This window comes from Malus sylvestris, chromosome 11 (assembly GCF_916048215.2).
Source record: "Malus sylvestris chromosome 11, drMalSylv7.2, whole genome shotgun sequence".
NCBI classification, from domain to species: domain Eukaryota; kingdom Viridiplantae; phylum Streptophyta; class Magnoliopsida; order Rosales; family Rosaceae; genus Malus; species Malus sylvestris.
In genome coordinates, this window is record NC_062270.1 from 4,585,393 (window position 1) to 4,609,468 (window position 24,076).

Sequence of the window (24,076 nt, forward strand, 5' to 3'; positions counted from 1 at the left end):
TGACTTTTCTTTTATCAATTTACGTATATGAATACATTTAAAACGTGTAAATCACGCGTAGCATGCCGTAATTCAAAAAATACATTTTGCACGCGACGGATGTCATGAAGGCTAGTCATTCAATTATTGCATGCACCCCCTTTTCACGCTATAAAAAGTTAAACCTACCGACGCTTGTTGTCTATCATACCATCCTCCATTTCACTTGTATTGTAATTTGTATCCAAGAGACAAATTAAACACTGTGATTAGCTGAGTTGCAGGGAATTGAAGGAATGGCAGCTGAAGCTGTGGTTACTTTTGCTGCGGAGGGAACACTGAAAAAGGTGCTTTCACTTGCTGAGAAAGAATTCAGTCTTGCATGGGGTTTCAAAGCTGAACTTCGAAAGCTTAAAGAGTCATTCACTACCATTGAACTTTTATTGAATGATGTTGCCTACAAACCACAAGGTAGTATATATTTTTTAATTCTCTTATAATCTCGCACACACATGCTACAATGACAAGGTATTTTAACTTGTTTTCATTCTCTAACAGCTCCGCCGATAGAGGAATGGGTGAAGAAACTCAAAGGCGTAGCTCATGATGCTGAGGATGTCTTGGATGAATTCAAGTACGAAGTTGATCGGTGTAAAGTCGAAATCCAAAACCATATGAACAAAAAGGTTCTTAACTTCTTTTCACTCTCCAATCCACTTGCATTTCGTCTTCAAATGGCGCATAAAATTCAGAAGATCAATGCATCCTTGGTGGATCTTGAGAGGAAAGCAACTCCTCTTGGACTAGTTTCCAAGAATAATGATGCAACCCCTCAGGAGATTAGATGGGACAGACAAACCCACTCACTCATTGGCAAAGATGAAAAAACTGTTGGAAGGGAAGATGATGTGTCGGATATAGTTAAAACATTGACCGACTCCAAAACCAATAACCAAGAAGATCTTGCGGTTATGGCCATTGTAGGAATGGGAGGCCTCGGAAAAACAACTTTGGCCAAGTCAGTATACAATCAGGATTCGATACGCAAATTTTTTGAAAAGAGAATATGGGTTTGTGTATCCAACACTTTCGACGTCACTCTCATTCTTCGTCGGATGTTAGAATCTCTTATCTTGACAAAAGCCCCTTCAAAAGGTAATCAGGATGCAATTCTTAAAAAACTGCAAGAAGAGTTGAAAGGTAAAAGATACTTACTCATACTTGATGACGTTTGGAACGAAGATCTCGAAAAATGGGATAATTTAATGGAATGTTTGTCAAAGCTTAATTCTGCTTGGGAATCCAAAATTATTATCACCACTCACAGTGACAAAGTCGCATCAATCCCGAAAAAGCTACTTCCACGACATGAATTGGGAGAACTTTCTGTCGATGAATGTTGGTCCATCATGAAAGATAGAGCTTTCCCAGTTAGCAGTGCTCCTGAGTTCGAAAGCAGTGCTCCTGCGTTCGAGGCAATTGGAAGAGAGATTGCTAAAAATTGTGGTGGTGTTCCATTGATAGCAAATGTACGTACTATTATTATGTATCATAGCATGCAATTAGCACCATTTTATTTTTACTTTTTTCACACGTTTTAATTTATAAATTAGGACAATACCTTCATTTACCCCATGAGGTTCACCACCTTACAATTAGGACAAGGCCTTTTGACAAACGAATTTTGATCGTACAAGTTTCATAATTAAAACCATTCATTTTCGTACATTAATACAAAATTTCATTTCAAATTATAGATAGTAACTATATGATATTTGTTGGAAAATAATAAGTTTAGGATTTGAACCCAGCTCGTTAAAGAATTATATTTTTGTTTAGAGATTAAGGTTTAGTTTATTATAAATAGTATGCTTGTTATTCACTTGTGTATAAGTCGGTCACAAGTCTTTATGTATAGTCGTCTCGACAATCTTGTTTCTTTTTTTCCACTAATCAAATAATATTCGCGGTTTGTAATCTGTATGTTTGTTATGCGCACTATGATATTCAACTTTGTATCAAAGCAAGTTTAATCCTTGTCGGATTTGATATGCTTTGGTTGGTATCTAGCTCTCTACCTATATCGTTGTCCGTGCTTTATCATATGTCAAGCCCATTAGTTTGATTCATCAAACCGCTACCTCTCCCCCTTCCTCCGGTGTTGGCTTTTGATCTGGAGAAGTAGCACGAAATACAATTTTGAGTGTTTTTAGCTCATATAGATTTCCATATGTACCTAGATTCGCCATTGGCTTCTCATTCGTGGCAAGGCTTTCGAGTCTGTCTTCTTCGTTTATCCGTTTGTCTTGGTTTAGATTGTTTGGATTTTTCGTTCACATCTCTCATCTTTATTTCTCATTAATTAAAACATTTTTTTTTTATCAAGGTTCCTCGACTTTTCTCCATGCCATATTTGAATTTTAAATCATTTACAAGTCATCGTCAGATTTTCCACATATTTTTATTTATAATTTATACTAATATTCTTTTTAGTTTTATTTTGTACCCATAATTTTGAATTTTTAATATGCACCCATTTTTTAATTTAATTTGTGCCCCTATTTTTTTTGTGAATGCACCATGCTAATTATATGTATTTATTTTATGTTTTAAATATATTAATAGTTATTTCTTATTATATATTGATAATTACATGGCTACATTATTTTATAGCTAGAGCTATGGGTAGAATAACATTACTCTATTATGGATTTCTTTGAATTTTTAAGTAATTGTCATATTGTAAAAATATTATTTGACTGCCCGCTGCTTAACCGCCTTTGAACCTCTGTGCCCTGTCGAAGTCTGCCTTCTTCACGCCTGCAATCGTGCCGTCGCCCCACCATCTGCTGCCGCATGAACCCTCCTTCAACCCCGATCCATCACCGTCTTGCTGACTGTCCTCAAACCCACATCGCACTGTTCACTGTTGCCGCAAAACCCACTTTGTCTTCTGCCAGTAATGCTACTATTTTTATTTTTGAAAGTTGAAAAAGTATTAAAAAGTTGCTTTTTGTTGGACCACTTTATTGAATTGGGACGAGAAAATGATCCCAGTAATGAAGTTACTTCTGTTTGAACCATTTGTTGCTAACGTTGGCCCGTGCCTGTGTATGGAATCTATTGGTCTGACACAACGATTGCAAGTAGATTGGAGCCACTCACGTAACGTTGAGTACACGATGTTAAGTTGGATCGTCTTGTTTGGGAAATTTTTGAAAAATAGCCAATTTTAAAAGCATGAATTGAATTTTAACCAAAGTTTCTAATTTTTTATGATTCTAACCAAAAATCCAGATAAAAAGTCTTAATTACCCCTAACAATCCATATCCTTTCCGTTTGGAGGTGTAGGCGATAGTATTACCTAGCCTGATTTCTGTGTATGCCACCCGGAAAACAGTCTTGGCTCCGACTTTGGCCTCTTAGGACTTTATCATCTTCTAAGTTGATAATTGGAGACTACTTAACTAAGAACATGAATGAATGGTACCCAACACTACCTTTCGTGGTTGGTTTGCAAGAAAATTAAGAAATTTTGAAGGAGATTTCATAAGCCTCCTTTATTTGGAATTCTATATGATCATGTCTGTATATGTGTGAGTGTGTTACTTGCAGTTTGGATTCGGGGTTTTCTTTTTTTGGGTTTTGTGATGGGTTCTGCATTGTGAAGTGACAGGGAAGATTGCTTCGTTTAAAATTGGACTTGGTGTGTGTTTCTGTGACTTCTTGTTTGGATACAAGGTTTTCCTTTTCTAGATTTTGTGTTGGGTGACTTGTTTGGATACAAGGTTTCCTTTTATGGGTTTTGTGTTGGGTTCTGTAATGTGAAAAGATAGAACAGGGTTTTCTCTAAATTTGGGGAATTTCTATTATTACGGGTAATTAAAACCTTTTACTTGAGTTTTTGGTTAAAATTATAAGAAGTTAGTAAGTGTGGTTAAAATTCAATTCATGCCTCTAAAATTGGCTATTTTCAAGATTTCCCTTATCTATTCGCATAGCGAAACTTGCTTGTCTATCCGACTAACAGATCATGTATCCACTTTTGTTTGCTGACAAACTCATGTTGTTTACAGCTATGAGTTTGACGGGGGCATTGGAAAATAATAAGTTAAAGATTTAGGCTCAATCCGTTAGAATTAGGCCTTTGTTTAGATATTAGGATTTAGTCTACTATAAATGGATGTTTGTTATTCATTTGTATATAAGTTGGTCAAAATGAAGTCTCTAAGTGCAGGTTGTAATTCGTTTGTTCTTCTGTTTGTTATGTGCTCTACCATGTTAAACATGGATATTTTACTTGGTACCAACATCATCAATTTGTTCAATATATATAGATGACTAAACGATCTCTAATTTGGTTTATATTTAGTAGCAAACAAACTATTCCAAGCCCATTGTATTTTAGTTATAGTATTTGCAAAATGATTGAATTGTGTTCAAATTCGGAAACCTCAATTTACATAGATTGGTCTTCTAGAGGGGAAACACATATGAACCGGATTCACAACTATGTAGCATTTTTTTATCTAATAATGTATTGTCATATGCAAGTATTTCTGCACATAGCAATGTATTACTGGATAGGGACACCAAGTGGTGGTGAACCTGTTTCATGTAAGTTATTCTCTTTCCAAAAAGTGTAAAAACGTCACCAAAAGGAACCAATCTAGTTATAATCAATTAAATTACTTAAGCGGCTTCAGCCAATTGCATTAAGTTAATCTAGTTACTAACTATTCCTTTTTTCATCTGATAAAAAGGATACGGTGGAGATATGTTGCATTTCACATAGATCCAAAAAATCGTTATAGTCATAAGTAAATTGCTTAATGATATTTGATAGAAACTCTCTAATCCAATTAACAGGTTTTGGGAGGAATCTTGAGCACTAAAAAAGGTATTGAAGACTGGTTGTCATTTAAAAATAGTAGAACATGGGACAAATTATTAAAAGAAGAAGATAGAATTAGGCGAGTATTGCGGTTGAGTTTTGACAATTTAGGATCATCATCACTGAAGCAATGTTTTGCATATTGCTCAATGTTCAAGAAAGATTTTGAAATTCAAAGAGATAGCTTGGTTCAACTTTGGATGGCTCAAGGACTACTCCACCCTTCACCTGGTGAAAGTAAAGATATGGAGGACATAGGCAATGAATATTTTGATATTCTATTGCAGAGCTCCTTATTTCAAGATGCTACAATGAATTATGATGGCATTGTTCGAGAATGCAAGATGCATGATCTTGTGCACGATCTTGCAGAATTTGTATCCAAATCTGAAATCTTGACAAGTGACTTAAGTGGCATAGATAATACATTTGAGATTCGACATGTTGCTTGGGTTTCTACTTCCGAACTAGAAAAGATTCCAAAAAAAAAGTGCTAGAAAATTGCAGTCATTGTTTTTGGACGACGGTGAAGTTCCTAATAACATTCATCCATGGTTCAAAACTTTACGCGTCTTAAAATATGGTAATCCTAATATTGAAGAATTTCCAGATTCAATTGGTAGGCTGAAACATTTGAGGTATCTTGACATTTCCAAAACAAGATTTAAAGCACTCCCCAAGTCTATAGGCAAGCTCTATAACCTTCAGACGTTAAGGGCAACGAAATGTGCCCTTGAAGAGTTTCCAAAAGAACTGCTAAACTTGATCAACCTGAGGCATATTCATTTTGATGAGAGTACGAAATTCCCACAGGGGATAAGGCAATTGACTTGCCTTCAAACATTACCTTACTTTTCAGTGGGTAATGAGATTGGTCATCGAATTGAAGAGTTGGCTAGCTTGAATCAATTGAAAGGTGAATTAATCATTTGTGATTTGGAGCACGTAAAGAACGGACAAGAAGCAAAGAAAGCTAAGCTAGAGGAAAAGACAAAAGCATGCCACTTGACATTCAGATGGACGGGATATAGGTCAACGACTAACAACAAGGAGGACGATGTCCTAGAAGGCCTCCGACCGCATCCTGAGTTGGAGAGCTTACGTATTGAAAACTTCATAGGCGATAAGTTTCCATTGTGGATGATGAATGGGTCATTGCTGTTTGAGAACTTGAAGAGGATTCAGTTACTTGGATGGGACAAGTGTGATGGAGTCCTACTGCTCGGTCATCTACCCAATCTTACGGAGCTTGAGATTATTGAAATGGCTAACTTGAAATGTGTTGACGGTGAGTTCTACAGTTCTCTTGAGAGATTGGTTGTTCGAAATTGTGGAAAGCTGAGGCATTTGCCGGGTGGGATACACACGTTCCATCTCCTTAAGCACATGTATATATCAGAATGTCCAAGTCTAAAGTTGATTCCAATTACACAGGGCCTTAAGTACATGTATATATCAAAATGTCCTAGTGTAGAGTCGATTCCAATTACACAGGGCATGGCATCTCTACGTAAATTAGAGATTGGAGATTGTGGACGATTGTCACGCTTACCGAGTGGGTTAGAGAACTGCACAGTTCTTCAGAATTTGATTATACGGAATTGTGATGAATTATCAGGCACATTGAGCTTATGGGCCTCTCTCCTAGAAGTGAGTTTATGGAGTTGCAATGGATTATCAGGCCCATTGAGTGTATGGTCCCCTCTCGTGGAATTGGATATACATTACTGCAGTAATCCGACATCAATTGAAATGAAAGGCAGCTTGTCCCTCACCGCCTCTCTTGAGAAATTGACAATCTGGAATTGCCATGAATTAACAAGCTTACCTGCTCTTCCACAACAATGTCCCTCTCTTCAGAAATTGTGGATAAGTGGATGCCCAAAGGTATCATCGTTTGGTGTCAAAAGTAGCAGACTTGAGGAGGAATGCATTAGTCTACAATCTACTTCAGACTTGCGAACCATGACCTCCCTTCGACATCTGAGTATTGAAAGATGTGAAAGATTAGGAAGTTGGGTGAGCAGCCTGCAATTCCCACTCTCTCTTGAGACGCTGGCAATACTCAATATCCCTAATTTAGAGATTCTTCCAAGTTTAGACCACCTCATTTCTCTCCGTACTTTGTCGATTGTAGGTTTGCGAAACGTAAAATATCTGCCGACGGGGCTACAGTGGCCCACTGGCTTGGAGAAATTGTATATTGCTGGGTTTTGGGAGGAGCTGGATTCCTTCCCTGATTTTCATGTTGGATCACTAACGCATCTTACAAGCTTAGACTTGTATGGTTGGCCTAAGCTCAAGTCTATGCCTCAACAAATTCAACACCTCACTTCTCTAACATCTTTGACAATATCTTCATTTGAGGGAGTGGAAACTTTGCCAGAATGGTTGGGTAGCCTTACATCCCTTACACATCTTTGCATTGATTATTGCAAGAATCTGATGAATTTACCAAGTGTCCAAGCTATGCAACGCCTCACCAAATTACAAACTCTAAGGATTTATAATTGTCATCCCCTTTTAGAGCAAAGATGCACCAAGGACTGCGGCACAGATTGGCCTAAGATTTCTCACATTCCACATATCTCAAGTAAGTTTTAAAAATATTGAAATCAAATTACAGAGCTGACGTTATATGTTTATCTCTTTTCTTCTTTTATTCCGTGTCTCCACTAGTACTACACTCAAATTTAAAGTTGTATAACAAAATTGTTTCTTCTTCTCCCTTTTCTTTTAAATGATCAGTTTGGGCCTGGGACAACAGTTTGTTTGAAGATATGCAACTGGAATGGAACGATGTAGTGCAGTAGGTACAAGCAGAGTCCAGGTAACAATGCACAAGATATGTTTTTCCAGAAATTTGGTGTTTGTTGTTTTAGATTGTTTCATCCTTTTCGGGAAAAATGAACGTAGAATGGGTCGAACTCGAATTAATAAAACCCTCTTTGGAAAAATGAAGGAGGGTGAAATTGTGTCGAGTGAATTATTTGTTTACATATTGTGTGCAATTTTTGCTCAACACATATATAACTCTTTTAGCATCCTTTGGCATTTTTCATGACGCTCTTACTCAACTGGAATGATGTAGTGCATTAGGTGCAAACAGAGTCCAGTTACTGATGCACAAGATGTGTTTTTCCAGAAAAATAGTGTTTGTTGGTTTAGATATTGTTTCGTCCTTCTTTCATCGATTGCTTGCTAAATTTCTCATACTACCTTGTTCAATAATCTACTTGCCTTACAGTCCTTTTCAAGCTAGCATGTAATTTCTGAATTGCCTTGCATTATTGAGAAATATATTGAAATCTAAGCGGATTTGGTTGTTCAACCATCAGTCGATCGCTTTTAGTTTCACAGGCCCTGACTAGTTCTCATTCTGAGTCACATTGTTTGTTCCAAAACTTTTTAAGTGGACTTTTTCTTCTGGGCAGATTGTTATCTTAAAATTATCAGCTCTTGAATTTTAATCCTGATCACAACAGTAGTGGGAGATTTATCATATTTGTTGCATCGATCTCTTGCAGTTCGCTTATTCCGTTGGTTCCTGCACAATGAGCAAACCAAGACTTGTTTTCGGGATAACGATGTTGATATAATATATGGAACTGTTGTAATTGCTTTCTTATGAAGTTTGGACTGATAGTTTTGGGGCTACGTGTAATATTTGAATTGTATGCACAGTGATTTGAATACTATTGATTTTGTGTCTGCAGTTGATATCGCTCAAGTAACTTGATGAACTGTTGAGTACCCATATTATTGCTGAAATGATCAAGAGCGATATTACTGTTGAATTTTGTCTCTCCTAGCAGAACATTCAAGATTTTGAGACTTTTCGGGATTCAGTGAGAAAGTTAGTTGAAATGCAATTATCGAGAGTGATACTGATGTTGATTTGTTCGAATGAGATTAAAATTACGGACTAATGACTTTTATCCTGATGAAAATTGTTTAGCACTTTCCTTATTCATTTGATTCTTGCATAATGAGGAAATTGGGCAAAATAACTGGAACTGCTTTCTCTTTGAATCTTCCATAAAATTAGTTATTATTCTTATGAAGATTTTGGACTGAGATTTTTATGATTACTTGTAATTTTTAACAGATATTTAAATTGTATGCAGAGGGATTTGAATTCAGTTGACTTTTGTCTCTGTGATTGAAACCTCGAGTAACTTGACGAACAGACTGTACCCACACTATTGATTAGGTAAATGAATCTTCAATTAACATTTTACTTTCAGTTGAAAACTTGAAATTTGTTGTTTATATTTGTTCTTAAGTTGTTTTGGTGTTATCTTTGTACATGCAGAATTGGGATTTCAACCAAAACTCATGCGTGGATCAATATCATTCTTCAACTTCAATCATGTTTCCTTATCATCAAATCTTAATTTGGATAGAAATTGGTAATCTTTTATCTTGTCGATTACAACTGGATCAATATTCTTTGTTTGATACTCATCATCAAATCGAAATGCATCCTTATGAGTTTGCACAAGATTTGAATTCAGTTTATTTTTCGTGTTGTGTGGATCTTTAGAAGCTTGCGCTTCCTGGCATCTTTTGTGCCCTGCATTGCTGTGAAAAGAGACTGCAAGAAGCAGCCAGCTATTGAATAGAGGGAGAGCTTGAGATTTGAAACAACTATTGTACTACCCTAATTGTAACTTCTTTCTCTCTTCACTTGCTCTCTTAAAGACTCTCTCATGCTCCTTTTAAAATGTAACCTACATTATTCTAGTAAAAACCGCAGAAACTACTAAGCATGGACGTAGGCCAGCTTGCACATATGGAAGGATCGTATAGTGCTATGAACTTATACCGTCCTTAATGAAAGATAGAAATTCTGGATGCTTTATTGGGATCAGTCTGTAATATCAGCTCCAGTGTATAAGGTGTGCTTTTCTCCTTCTCTTTTACATTGAACAATCTAAGCACATACGTATTTTTTTCATTTTTCAGGTTTTCTCCATTCCATATTCACCATGAACGTATTACTCATTATGCCATGATGATAACAATGTCGTAAGATCATTTGTGTTGCAAAACAAGGTTTGCTCTGTTACTTGTAAGATAGTAAATTAGTTTACATGGAATGCCCATACGATGTCGGTGTAGGTCCATACTGGGTACTTTGGGTCTCTTCCATGATGGTGTTTACTCACTCACCACTGTCTCAACTCCTTAGTATTTTACAGATAGTTCTTGGGGCTGTGAAGGTAACAATGTCTTCAGGTAACAATGTCTTCGGTAGAATATTGATATTCCGGTTGAAGCACAAGTTAGCTCTTCTCAAGCAGACTAAGTTTTCATCGGTGAATTATTACAAGGGCTTTCTTCTGCGTTGATCGTTTCTCTCTTGAGATTCAAAGTTGGTTTGAGCTGAGGTCATTGTTTCTCGCTCTTTCATTTTCATTTTTTATTAATATTTTTGCAACAATATTTCTCCATAATAGCAATGCTGGAATAGATATTATATTGTTGTTTGATTAAAAAAAAAAAGATGGTTTATCTTCTTATGACATCTAATACTCGTAAATTGCAGTTTTGATGGGGCATGGAAGGAACAGGAAGATAGAGGGGGAATTGGAGTGGTGTTAAGAAACGACATAGGTTAGTTTGTGGCAGCGCTGGCGATGAAACTGGACGGCATCTCTTCACCGTTGTTGGCAGAAATAGAGGCAGCACGTGCTGCAATCTTGCTGGTGTGAGAGTTAAACAAGGAACTGGTGGAACTTGAAGGAGATGCAGCGTTGGTCCTTGCTGCGCTAAATCTAAGATGACATTGTCGTTGATGGATAGTATAGTAAATGAGGAGCGCTACTTCCTGCGCTCCACTCCACAAACCAAACTCAAGCATGCTCGCAGGGAGACAAACAAGGTTGCTCACAGATTGGCGCAATTGGGACTCACTCTAGAACAGCGATGAGTTTGGTTCGAGGAATCTCTTGATGTAATCACTGGCCTTATAATAGAGGATAGTTAAGTTTTATATTTTTGTGGTGCGGGACGCTCTTTTTCCCTTCGACTGAGTTGAAATTCCCGGCAAGGTTTTTATCGAGGCCCAATAAAATGCATTATATCCTACTATCTGTACGTATTCTTTCTCATATCAATGAATATTGTACCTCTTCTAAAAAAAATACTCGTAAATTGTCCATGCATGTTTTAGCCGCAGATAGAAAAGTGTGGCCCTTAAATTGTTAAAAGGCCACAAAAGAAAGGAATTTTTCAAAAAACGTTTAGCTTCCTTCTACGCTTGGCCTTGCAAAAAACATTCCTCCGAAAAGTCAATTTATCACAAAATGTTTTAAGTGCACAACTTAGCTGAAATTGAGAAAGGCAAAGTAAAAAGGCTCTTTTAAAATTAATTCTTTAACAAAACTTAGGAATAATTGGCATGAAAATATAGGAAATAATTCACCTACCAATGTTTATAATAAAAGTAGACAAAGACGAATATGAGGACGAATAAGTTTCTTTACTTAAAACAATAATTCCTCGATTTTCTTCCTTCAAGTTATATGCATTTATTTTGTTTCATTCTCTATCATCATAACTTTAAATATAGTGAGTTGTCTATTTCAATCTGTCATAGAGGGAGACCAAATAAGATAAATAAATATGTGTAGTATAGTACAAGATAATTGGATAACATTGTGTGACGGTGTGAAAATATCTAACGTTAGAAGATTGAGGCAGAAATAAGAGTTGAATTTTGTTTTGCAAGAAAAAAGATAAAAGCTATAAAGAAAGGAAGCATGATCACATTTTGGCTTCATAAACACTCTTTTAACAATTTTTGACAAAAATTGTTGTCCCTTACCAATCGATATTCAGATATATTAAGTGTGATTTCAAATGATTATATACCCCAGATGGCCAACACCTAAACCTTCATCCAAGATATGTCTTATGCATTCAAACATTAAATGGTGTGCCACGTGGGGCCACCCTCTGAGTTTGTCCCCGGCCCACTCTTCTCCCTTTCTCTTTCTTCTTTCTTCTCCCGTGAGACCTCTCCCTTGTCTCTCACTCTCGAACAAACCTCTCTCCCTCTTCCTCTCGCTGCACCCAACCCTCCCCGAGGGTAGCTAACACATCCACACACCCATGCAACCACCGACATGGCGACAACGACGGCAGCACCAACATCACCACCACATTAGCTCTCTCTCTCTCTCTCTCTCTCTTCGTCTCTGTTGAGCACAGAGGAACTCCGGCGAGTTCGTCGTCTTTCCGACGATTGGTAAGCCTCGGGACCCTTGAAATCCCTTCATCTTTGTCCTTGTGGTCTATAACTAACTTGGATTGTGTTTTTGGGATGACGAAATTGCACGGAGACGCCACGGGTGTGCTAAACCCAGTTTTCCGGTGAGCCGTGGGTGTGCGACCCAAGTCCGGCCACGTCCGGCCCAGTATTTTACAGATTCTTGGGGCTGTGAAGGTAATACTGTTGAATATTTCAAGAATATATATATATATATATACCATTTATTATATATATATATATATGTATATAATATTTCATGAATATATATGAAATATATATATATATATATATATATATATATAATAAATGGTATATATATATATATTCTTGAAATATTCAACAAATACTGTCTCCATTGAGCCACTTTCTTATGCCATTATAAAGGATTAACATTTTTATCATTGAGAATTAATCGTGTTTTTAATCAATTGTGCATTTCAGATATGAAGGAAGTAGTCTATGTTATTTTAAGCAGAAAATTCAAGCTGCAAACAAGTTACTTACTCCTACAAACACATGTGCATTCTCTACCCCAACTTTCTAGGATAAAAAATTACGTCTTTCATTTTTCCGCAGTTGTGTTGTGGCCGAGGACATCGGCATAGACCTTGCAGCAGACAAAGTTGATGGAATGAAGTGTATCGTAACCAAAAGCGGGTAACTTACTTTCCTATATGAACAAAAGAGTGCTTCCATATATGCCACCTTCTTGATATCTCAGATTATACTTCAAATTTGTTAAAAAGCTAATTGGCATGAGTTGGGTGTAATCTTTGCTAGTCACATATGTCAAATTTTTTTATCGGGGTCAAATGATAAACATGTTCACTTCATCTCTTAAAGCTCCGGTTTCAGGTACACAGCTGAAGAAGACTTCCATAATGCAGATTTAGTCTTTGACTTCATTGGAGATCCCCCGGAGGAGCGAAATTTCATTCAGTGCTGGTCCTCCATCTACAATACCCTTGGATGGTGATTAGGGTTTCAGCTAAAGATAATAGACGAATGATAGTCTGCGTTCGGTGGTAATCCTGATGTAGATATTCCTGTTGAAGTAGTATTTCGGTTGTATACAAGTTTAGAAGAATTATGGTGTTAAGAATGTACATGTTTTATATGGGACGGATCTGTAAATATTGCCAGCATTGGAGACTTTAACATCGTCAAATGGGGTTGGATTTAGCCTTTTGATGTTTGATAAAAAAGACCTCAATATGAATGGCCATAAATTTGAATATGAGTTCTCTTATTTGACTTCACCTGTAGTATTCTGTGTCCGAGTGTAAAGATAGTGAAGCTTTGTGGTGGTCTCAGATCTGTAGTCTATGTCAAGAAGCAGGAATGCATGCAGTCTGGAAGAACCGGTATGTCATATTCCCAAGGGACTTCCGAATTATTGCGGTGATGATGTAAGATATCGAGCCATGGAATGGTTTTATTTTTATTTTTATTTTTATTTTTTATTTTATTTTTGAGAAGGGGTTTTATTTTCTTTTTGTCTTTCGGATAATGTGGGTTGTTTTAGTTGGAGAATTGTTTAGGGAAAACTGTAACAAAGTACACTGAAATTGACGTTCCATTCTTACTGTTTGTAGAGATGCCACAGTTTGCAGCGGTTTCGCTATTCATATTTTCGGCACAGATGTTGTGGTATTATCCCTGCCCAATTAAGCATTGCGATGTGTTTATTACTAGTCCGCATGGTAGTGCTGGATTTACTTAGGATATCGACGTAATGACACATCTTAGTTACAGGGAATTTCTCTCAACTTAATGACAGTGGGGATGTGTTAGCAAGACATTTTTAGTCTTCAAGCCTTAAGCCAAAGTATTGCAGTATGGTTTTAAATTTACTTTCTATTATTAGAGAGCAAACATACATGGAATGGAATGGGGTTCTCGCACACGTGGTGGTATCTCAATCAATAATGTAGTGGTATGTGTAAGTTTCTTTTGTTGGATATATAAGATATTATCTACATTAAGAGCATTTCCACCTGTTGAGCAAGGGCAGCCCAATGACAGTTATCATTTATTCTGAATTAGTAATTGTCTTTGTCAACTCCACCTGTTTTAGTTCTACCATCACCAACGCGATTACTCTTCACAAATATTTTTTTTTCTTTAAATTCACATCTGCCAATTTATCAAGCGAGGATGTAGAAACTGCTGAAAGAAAAGACTTATCCAACACAATCGAGTCACTGAAGGAGGTGGAGCCACCTCTAAAGTAAGTTTATCCTGTGACTTTTTATTACAGGAATCTACCCCTCTATTATTGATTTGAACAAGAAAAAAAGTGTTGTGCGATCCAACTGTCCTAACAGAGAAAGAAAGGATGAGAACTTAAGTTTAAAAAATGGGGTATAGATAGAAAAAGGACTACTAGGGATTAAATTTAGAATTATTGATTGATATTGACTATATATGCATGACTACGTACTGTTGTTTTCTTATGAAAGCACAATTCCTTGTTCATGATTATTTAATAAAAAATTTAAAAAATGAAGCGTCGACAACGAAAAGATAAGGGCACTACTTACTAAAATACATCAAGAAAAAAAGTTAAAAGAAAAAAGCAATTTAGTAAAAGGTAAGATTTGAAAAGAACAAATGAACCAGACACGTATAGATTCCAGCACTCGAAGTGTTAAAAGTATTTTTGAGCACTCAAAGCATCGGAAGGAGATAATTACTTTATAAAAAGTAATTTTATCTGATAGGAATGTACCCCTCAATTATTGAATGCAGCACCATGTTTTTTATGTTGAATTTTATGAAAATTAATGGAAAGTTTTAAAAAAAAAATTCTTTTAATGAAAAATTCTTTTTAAAGGTATAGTGAATAGTGACAGTTAAAAGTAAAATTATAATTTTTCGTTAAAAATGAACCGTACCATGAATGTTTAGTTAAAACTCCCTAAATTTTATGCAAAACATAATCAATGAATGTTTAGTTAAAACTCCCTAAATTTTATGCAAAACATAATCAGTGAACAAAGAGGAGCCACGTCTAAAGTAAATCTATCCTCTCAATTATTTGTTTCTGATAGGAATAACATCTCATTCAATTATTATGTATATCAATTATTTGGACGATGCACCATCTTTTTCACGTTATAAAAAGTTAAACCTAGCGGCATCATCGTATCATTTTCCATTGCTCTTGAATTGTAACTGTAATTTGCATCGAAGAGAGAAGTTAAACACGCTGAGCTGAGTTGAGTAGGGAATTGAAGGAATGGCAGCTGAAGCTGTGGTTACTTTTGCTGCGGAGGAAATACTGAAGAAGGTGCTTTCACTTGCTGAGAAAGAACTCCGTCTAGCATGGGGTTTCAAAGCTGAACTCCGAAACCTTCAAGAGTCATTCGGTAACATTAAACTTTTATTGAATGATGTTGCCGACAAACCACAAGGTAGTATATATTTTTGAATCTGTCTTATAATCTCGCGCACACATGCTACAATGACTAGGTATTTTAACTTGTTTTCATTCTCTAACAGCTCCTGCAATAGAGGAATGGGTGAAGAAACTCAAAGGCGTAGCCGAGGATGCTGAGGATGTCTTGGATGAATTCAAGTACGAAGTTGATCGGCGTAAAGTCGCAATCCAAAACCATATGAAGAGAAAGATTCTGAATTTCTTTTCACTCTCCAATCCACTTGCATTTCGTCTTCAAATGGCGCGTAAAATTCAGAAGATCAATGCATCCTTGGTGGATCTCAAGACTGAAGCATCTCCTCTTGGACTAGTTTCCACCAGGAATACAGATGCAACCCGTCAGAGAATTACATGGGACAGACAAAGCGACTCACTCATTGGCAAAGATGAAATAATTGTTGGAAGGGAAGATGATGTGTCGAATATAGTTAAAACCTTGACCGGCTCCAAATACGACCAAGAGAATCTTGCGGTTATGGCCATTGTGGGAATGGGAGGCCTCGGAAAAACAACTTTGGCCAAGTCGGTTTTCAATGAGGATTTGATACAAAATTCTTTTGAAGTTAGAATATGGATTTGTGTATCGAACCCTTTCGACGTCAATTTAATTCTGCTCCATATGTTAGAACATCTCAATCCCCCACCAGTCCTTTCGAAAGATAATAAGAATGTTCTTCTTGTGTCCCTTAAAGAAAGGTTGGAAAAAAAAAAATTCTTACTTGTACTTGATGATGTTTGGAACGAAGATCAAGAAACATGGGATAGTTTAATGGAATGTTTGTCAAAGCTTAATTTTGCTGGGGGATCCAAAATTATTGTCACTACTCGCAATGACAAAGTAGCATTAATCTCAGAAAAGCTACTTCCACGACATGAATTGGGAGAATTTTCTACGGATGAATGTTGGTCCATCATGAAAGCTAAAGCTTGGCCCATTAGCAGTGCTCCTGAGTTCGAGAAAATTGGAAAAGAGATTGCTAAAAATTGTGGTGGTGTTCCATTGGCGGCAAAGGTACGTACTATTATTATATATCATAACATGCAATTAGCACCATTTTATTTTTACTTTTTCACAAGCTTTATTTGTAAATTAGGACAATACCTTCATTTACCCATGAGGTTCACCACCTTATAAATTAGGACAAGGCCTTATGACAAACGTATTTTGACCATACAAGTTTCTTAACCAAAACCATTCACTTTCATAATCATTAGTAAAAAAATTCATTTCAAATTACATAAATTAACTATATGAAAATAATAAGTTTAGGATTTGAACACAGCCCGTTAGAATGAGATTTTTGTCTAGAAATTAAGGTTTAGTTTATTATAAATAGGATGCTTGTTCTTCACTGATGTATAAGTCAGTCATAATGTAGTCTTTAAGTACAGTCGTCTCGACAATATTTTTTTTTTCTTTTTTCTGCTAATCAAAATAATATTTGCGGTTTGTAATCTGTTTGTTCGTGTGTTTATTATGCACACTCTATATTCAATTTGGTATCAGAGCAGATTTAATCCTTGTTGGATTTGATCTGGTTTGGCTGGTATCTAGCTCCCTACAGTCTATCTGTGGTTTATCATATCCTGAGCCCACTAGTTTATTTTTTTATTTTTTTTGAAACACTTCTGAGCCCACTAGTTTGATTTGTTAAATTGCTACCTCTCCCACCCCTTCCTCCGATGATTAGGAGAAGTAGCACGAAATATAATTTTGAGTGTTGTTAACTCATATTGATTTCCATTTGTACCTAAACACGCCACTGACTTCTCATTTGTGGCAAGGCTTTTGAGTCTGTCTTCTCCGTTTATTCGTTTGTCTGGGTTTAGATTGTTTGAATTTGTCGTTGGATAAATTATGTTCTTATTCTTCATTTTTCTCTCATTAATTGAATTTTTTTTTTCTTATTTTTTTATTAAGGTCCTTGACTTTTTTCTATGTCATATTTGAATATTAAATTATTTACAAGTCAGCGTATGCCTTTTAAAAGTGAAAAACTTATTAATTCCCAATATATCTGTTTAGTAATTTTTTCATATATTTTTATTTATTATTCGTATTTTTTTTTTCATTTGTACTAATATTCCTTTTAGTTTTAGTTTGTACACATAATTTTGACTTTTAACATTTACCTATTTTTTTTATTTAATTGGTAACCCTATTTCTTGTGAATGTACCCATACTAATTATATCTATCTATTTCATGTTTTAAATACATCAATAGTTATTTCTTATAATATATTAATAATTACGTTGGTACATTATTTTTTGGTATAGCTATGTGAAGACCAACATTACTCTATTATGAATTTTTAAGTAATTTTTATATTATAAAAATATTATTTGAATTGGGTTAAATTTTATAAAACCAAAATGACTCTTTATCAAAACTACGTTAATAAAATCTTTTTTGTCAACCAAATTGGACAAAACAACAATTTTATCTTCTACTACAAAACAAAATCGCAACTAATAAAGTAAATTCACACAAACTAAATTTTACACATTTTTTTTCAAAGCCTCACCTAAAAGTTATCCTAACATCCTCTAATTTTAAAAAATAAAATATAAAAAAGAAGACTTCTCTCTCTAATCCACATTCTTTTTTTCTTCCTTTTCAAATAAAAATAAAACGTTATTTTCACACACAAAATATGGGGCATTTATAATAAAAAATTGTAAACAACGGGAGCCGCTGAAATTTGTTGGAATGCTGAAGCCGGAGCCTTACAGGTCTGAAGCTGAGCCGCCAGAGCCGTGAGGCGCTGGAGCCGCGTTGCGCTTGCCTCCTGTTGTTGTTGTCTGAAATCGACTCCCACCACCGCATCGAACCACAAACCTGCTGCTGATGCTGCCTGTTCATCTCGCAGTCCGCCTGAACCACCGTCAAGCACAAAATCGCACTCGCCTGACCAGATCTGCTAAACACATCAACCCGTACCATACCTGCGTCAGACCCACCGCTACGCCCACCAGAATCCGCATCGTTGCTGATTGCCTGACCAACCCCACACCTTATTAGAATGAAACCCAGAAATCACTGCCATGGCCGCCATCTGCCTGAGCATCACGCCTACACCACTGCTCAATCGAACCCTGCTGCTTCACTGCTTGCGGCTTGACCGCCTTTGAACCTCTGTGTCCTGTCGAAGTCTGCTTGCTTCGCGCTAGCTACCGTGCCGTCGCCCCACCATCTACTGCGGCATGAGCCCACCTTCAGCCCCGATCCATCACCGTCTTGCCGACTGTCCTCAAACCCACATCGCACTATTGCCGCAAAACCCACTTTGTCTTCTGCCAGTATTGCTGCTGCTATTATTTTTTTGGGTGTGTTTTAACGAAGAAACACTCATGTTCACGTTTATCAAAAACCATATTTTTTCTTTTTCTGATACTATTCATTACATTTTTATCTGTCATTTTTTACGAAAATTATTGGCAAAAAAATCGAGACAGAAAGTTGAAAAAGTATTAATAAGTTGCTTTCCGTTGGGCCACTTTCTTGGATTGGGCCGATAAAATGTTCCCAGTAATGAAGTTGCTTCTGTTTGAACCATTTGTTGCTGATGTCGGGTAGTGCCTGTATGTAATTTATTGTGGTCTGCCACAACGATTGCTCAAGTACTTGAATTAGGGTCACTCAAGTGACGTTGTGTATATGATCATAAATTAGATCGTCTGCTTGTTTGTCTATCCGCGTAGCAGACTTTGCTTGTTTGTCCGACTAACAGATCTTGTATTCACTTCTGTTTGTTGGCAATCTCATGTTGTTTAACACTATGAGTTTGACGAGAGCGTTTGAAAATAATAAGTTAAGGATTTGGGCTGTTAGAATTAGGCTTTTGTTTAGAGATTAGGTTTTAGTTTACTATAATTGGATGCTTGTTATTCACTTATCTATAAGTTGGTCACAATAGAGACTCAACATGTAACCATCTTGGCAATCCAGTTTCTTTGTTTTTCCGTTAATCAAATAATATTCGTAGGTTGTAATCCGTATGTTTGTCTATTTGCTATGTGCTCTCTAATGTTAAACATGGATATTTTAATTGGTACCAACATCATCAATTTGTTCAATAAATATGGATGACTAAACGATCTTCAGTTTGATTGATTTTGATAGCAAACAAACTGTTCCAAGCCCATTGAATTTTAGATATATTATTTGCAAAATGATTGAATTGTGTTCAAATTTGGAAACTTCAAATTGCATAGATTGGTCTTCCAGAGGAGAAGCACATATATGGAACAGAATCACAACCACGTAGCTTTTCTTATCGAACAATCTATTGCCATGTGCAAGCACATGGCGATGTATTATTGAATTGGGTCACTACTTGGCGGTGAACCTCTCCAGAAGATACCAATCTAGTTATAATCATTAAATTAGTTAAGTGGTTTAAGTCAGTTGCATTAAGTTAATCTAGTTACAAACTCTTCCTTTTTTTTTTCATCTGATAAAAAGAATACGGTGGAGAACATTGTTGCACTTCACATAGATCCAAAAAAATCATTGTAGTCATAAGTAATCTATTTAATGATATTTGACAGGAAACTCACTGATCCAATCAACAGGTTTTGGGAGGCATCTTGCAGACTAGAAAAAGTATTGAAGATTGGTCGTCATTTAAAAACAATAGAATATGGGCCAACCTATCAAAAGAAGATAAAATTATGTCAATCTTGAAGTTGAGTTTTGACAACTTAGGATCATCATCATTGAAGCAATGTTTTGCATATTGCTCAATGTTTGAGAAAGATTCAAAAATTCAAAGAGATATCTTGGTTCAACTTTGGATGGCTCAAGGACTACTCCACCATTCGCCTGGTGAAAGTAAAGATATGAAGATTAAAGGCAATGACTCGACTGGTGAAAGTAAAAATATGGAGGACATAGGCAATGAATATTTTGATATTCTATTGCAGAGCTCTTTATTTCAAGATGTTATAATGGATCGTTATGGCATTGTTCAGGAATGCAAGATGCACGATCTTGTGCATGATCTTGCAGAAATTGTATACAAATCCGAAAGCTTGACGAGTGACTCAAGTGTCATAGATAATACACTTGAGGTTCGACATGTTGCTCGGGTTTCTACTTCTAAACTAGAAACAATTCCAAAAAAAAGTGCTGGAAAATTGCGGTCACTGTTTTTGGACGACGATGAAGTTCCTACTAACATTCATCTACGGTTCAAAGCTTTACGCGTCTTCAAATTTAGTAATCCTAATATTAAAGAATTTCCAGATTCAATTGGTAGGTTGAAACATTTGAGGTATCTTGACATTTCCGAAACAAGATTCCAAGCACTCCCCAAGTCTATAGGCAAGCTCTATAACCTTCAGACATTAAGAGCAACGGAATGTGCCCTTAAAGAGTTTCCAAAAGAGCTGCTAAACTTGATCAACCTAAGGCATATTCATTTTGGTGAGATTACAAAATTCCCACAGGGGATAAGGCAGTTGACTTGTCTTCAAACATTACCTTACTTTTCAGTGGGTAATGAGATTGGTCGTCAAATCGAAGAGTTGGATGGCTTGAATCAATTGAGAGGTAAATTAATCATTCGTGATCTGGAGCACGTAGAGAACAGAGAAGAAGCAGAGAAAGCTAAGTTAGAAGAAAAGACGAAAGTATGTCATTTGACATTCAAATGGAGTGGAGATAGGTCAATAATTGACAACAACGAGGACAACGGTGTATTGGAAGGTTTACGACCACATCCTAAGTTACAGAGCTTAGGTATTGTAAATTTCATGGGCGATAAGTTTCCATCGTGGATGGCTAACTTGAAATATGTTGGCGCTGAGTTCTGCAGTTCTCTTGAGAGATTGGTTATTGAAAATTGTGGAAAGCTAAGGCATTTGCCGGATGGGCTACACGCATTCCCACTCCTTAAGTACATGTATATATCAAAATGTTCTACTCTAGAGTTGATTCCAATTACAGAGGGCCTCAAGTACATGCATATATCAAAATGTCCTAGTCTAAAGTCGATTTCGATTACACAGGACATGGCATCTCTACAAACATTAAAGATTGAAGATTGTGAAAGATTGTCAGGCCTACCGAGTGGGTTAGACTGCTGCACCTCTCTTCGCGAGTTGGATATTTCAGAATGCCATGGATTATCTGCCCCATTGAGTATATGTGCCTCTCTCGTGGAATTGAGTGTACATGGGTGCGATAATCTGACATCAATTGAAATTAAAGGCGGCGTGTCCCTCACAACCTCTAATGTACTTGGATCTTGTTGTTCTCTTGTGAGATTAGTTATTCGTATTTGCAAAAAGCTGAGGCATTTGCCAGATGGGCTACACACGCTCCCGCTCCTTGAGAAACTGACTATTAAAAGATGTGATAGTCTAGAGTTGATTCCAATTGTACAAGGCATGGCATCTCTACGGGAATTAGGGATTGAAGATTGTGGACGATTGTCACGCCTGCCGAGTGGGTTAAAGAACTGCACCTCTCTCGTGGAAGTGAGTATAAAGAAATGCGAACAATTATCAGGCCCATTGAGTGTATGGGCCTCTCTCGTGGAATTGAGAATAGAGGATTGCAATAATCTGACATCAATTGAAATGAAAGGCAGTGGGTCCCTCACCGCCTCTCTTCAGAAATTGACAATCGAATTTTGTAATGAATTAACAAGCATACCTGCTCTTCCACAACAATGTCCCTCTCTTCAGGAATTGAGGATAATTGGATGCCCAAAGCTATCATGGGTTGGTGTGAAAAGTAGCAGAGTTGAGAAGGAGGAGAAGTGCATTAGTCTACAATCTACTTCAGATTTGCGCACCATGACCTCCCTTCGATATCTGAATATTTACAATTGTGAAAGATTAGAAAGTTGGGTGAGCAGCCTGCAATTCCCACTCTCTCTTGACACGCTGTCAATAGTCAAAATCCCTAATTTAGAGATTCTTCCAAGTTTAGACAATCTCCATTCTCTCAGTTATTTGGAGATTGTAGATTGGCGAAACCTAAAATATCTGCCGACGGGGCGACAGTGGCCCACTGGCTTGGAGACATTGAGTATCGGTGGGTTCTGGGAGGAGCTCGATTCCTTCCCTGATTTTGAAGTTGGATCATTAATGCATCTTACAAGCTTACAGTTGTATGGTTGGCCTAAGCTCAAGTCTCTGCCTCAACAAATTCAACACCTCACTTCTCTAACATTTTTGTGGATAGAGTCATATGAGGGAGTGGAGACTTTGCCAGAATGGTTGGGTAGCCTTACATCCCTTACATATCTGGCAATTCAACATTGCAAGAATCTGATGAATTTACCAAGTGTCCAAGCTATGCAACGCCTCACCAAATTACATACTCTGTATATTTCTGGATGTCATCCCCTTCTAAATGAAAGATGCAGGAGGGACAGCGGCACAGATTGGCCTAAGATTTCTCACATTCCATATTTCAGAAGTAAGGTTTTAAATTATTGAAATCAAATATCCTAAGAGTTGTATATATTATATGTTAATCTATTTTCTTATTTTATTCCGTGTCTCCAGTAGTACTACACTCAAATGTAAACTAGTATAACATAATTTGTTTATCCTTCTCCCTCTTCTTTTAAATGATCAGTATTCTCCTGAGACAATACTTGGATTGAAACTACGAACTGGAACGATGTAGTGCAGTAGTTACAAGCAGAGTCCAGGTAATGATGCACAAGATATGTTTTTCCAGAAATGTGGTGTTTGTTGTTTTAGATTTTGTTTCATGATTTCATCCTTTTGGCCATTGCATGCTAATAACTTTTTATCCTGATCACAATGGTAGTGGAAGATTTATCGCATTTGTTGCTTCCATCTCTTGCAGTTTGCTTATTCCATTGGTTCCAAACATTTTACTATCGGTTGAAAACTTGAAATTTGTTGTTTATATTTGTTCTTAAGTTGTTTTGGTGTTATCTTTGTACATGCAGAATTGGGATTTCGATCAAAACGCATGCGTGGATCAATATCATTCTTCAACTTCAACCATGTTTCCTTATCATCAAATCTTAATTTGGATACAAATTGGTAATCTTTTATCTTGTCGACTACAACTGGATCAACATTCTTTGTTTGATACTCGTCGCCAAATTGAAATGCATCCTTACGAGTTTTCACAGAAATTTGAATTCAGTTGATTTTTTGTGTTGTGTGAATCTTTAGAAGCTTGGGCTTCCTAGCATCCTTTGTGCCCTGCATTGGTTCGGAAGGAGAGTGCAAGAAGCAGCCAGCTGTTGAATAGAGGGAGAGCTTGAGATTGGAAGTGAAAAAACTTTTGTACTACCCTAATTTGTAACTCTCTTTCTCTCTTCACTTGCTCTCTAAAAGACTCTCTCATGCTCCTTTTAAAATGTAACCTGCATTATTATAGTAAAAACTTGAGGAACTGCGTAGCCCAGCTTGCATGTATGGAAGGTTTGTACAATGTCCTATGGACTTAGTACTGTCTTTAATGAACAAAAGAAATTCTGTAC

At 36.6% G+C, this 24,076-nt stretch overlaps 3 protein-coding genes across 16 annotated transcripts in view; all 3 read left to right on the top strand.

Annotated features, from left to right (window-relative positions):
- Positions 1-22,465, top strand: LOC126588344 (disease resistance protein RGA2-like). 2 transcript variants are annotated; one of them, XM_050253434.1, is made up of 4 exons: positions 1-450; positions 538-1,508; positions 4,850-6,761; positions 22,317-22,465. In XM_050253434.1, the coding sequence occupies exons 1-3, from the start codon at positions 276-278 to the stop codon at positions 5,369-5,371; spliced, it is 1,668 nt and encodes a 555-aa protein (XP_050109391.1). In that variant the 5' UTR covers positions 1-275; the 3' UTR covers positions 5,372-6,761; positions 22,317-22,465. The 2 variants fall into 2 exon arrangements, with proteins under 2 accessions (XP_050109391.1, XP_050109392.1); XM_050253435.1 differs by lacking the exons at positions 4,850-6,761; positions 22,317-22,465 and adding an exon at positions 2,784-3,062 and having other exon boundaries at positions 42-450.
- LOC126589317 (putative disease resistance protein RGA4) lies at positions 6,018-23,527 on the top strand. The gene is made up of 3 exons (XM_050254585.1): positions 6,018-7,467; positions 7,623-7,704; positions 23,389-23,527. Exons 1-2 carry the CDS (start codon positions 6,018-6,020, stop codon positions 7,685-7,687), a joined length of 1,515 nt encoding a protein of 504 aa, XP_050110542.1. The 3' UTR covers positions 7,688-7,704; positions 23,389-23,527.
- The window catches only part of LOC126588342 (putative disease resistance protein RGA1), a 14,034-nt gene continuing 5,232 nt past the window's right edge, over positions 15,275-24,076 (top strand). For 9 of the 13 annotated variants that reach the window (XM_050253428.1, XM_050253430.1, XM_050253427.1 and 6 more), the window contains exons 1-6: positions 15,275-15,569; positions 15,658-16,607; positions 20,172-23,028; positions 23,191-23,266; positions 23,534-23,630; positions 23,766-24,017. In XM_050253428.1, coding sequence (XP_050109385.1) covers positions 15,395-15,569; positions 15,658-16,607; positions 20,172-23,028; positions 23,191-23,201 — 3,993 coding nt within the window. In that variant the 5' untranslated portion in view covers positions 15,275-15,394 and the 3' untranslated portion in view covers positions 23,202-23,266; positions 23,534-23,630; positions 23,766-24,017. The remainder of the gene's footprint in view (positions 15,570-15,657; positions 16,608-20,171; positions 23,029-23,190; positions 23,267-23,533; positions 23,631-23,765; positions 24,018-24,076) is intronic. The other 4 variants (XM_050253426.1, XM_050253425.1, XM_050253423.1 and 1 more) reach the window with 4 other exon arrangements.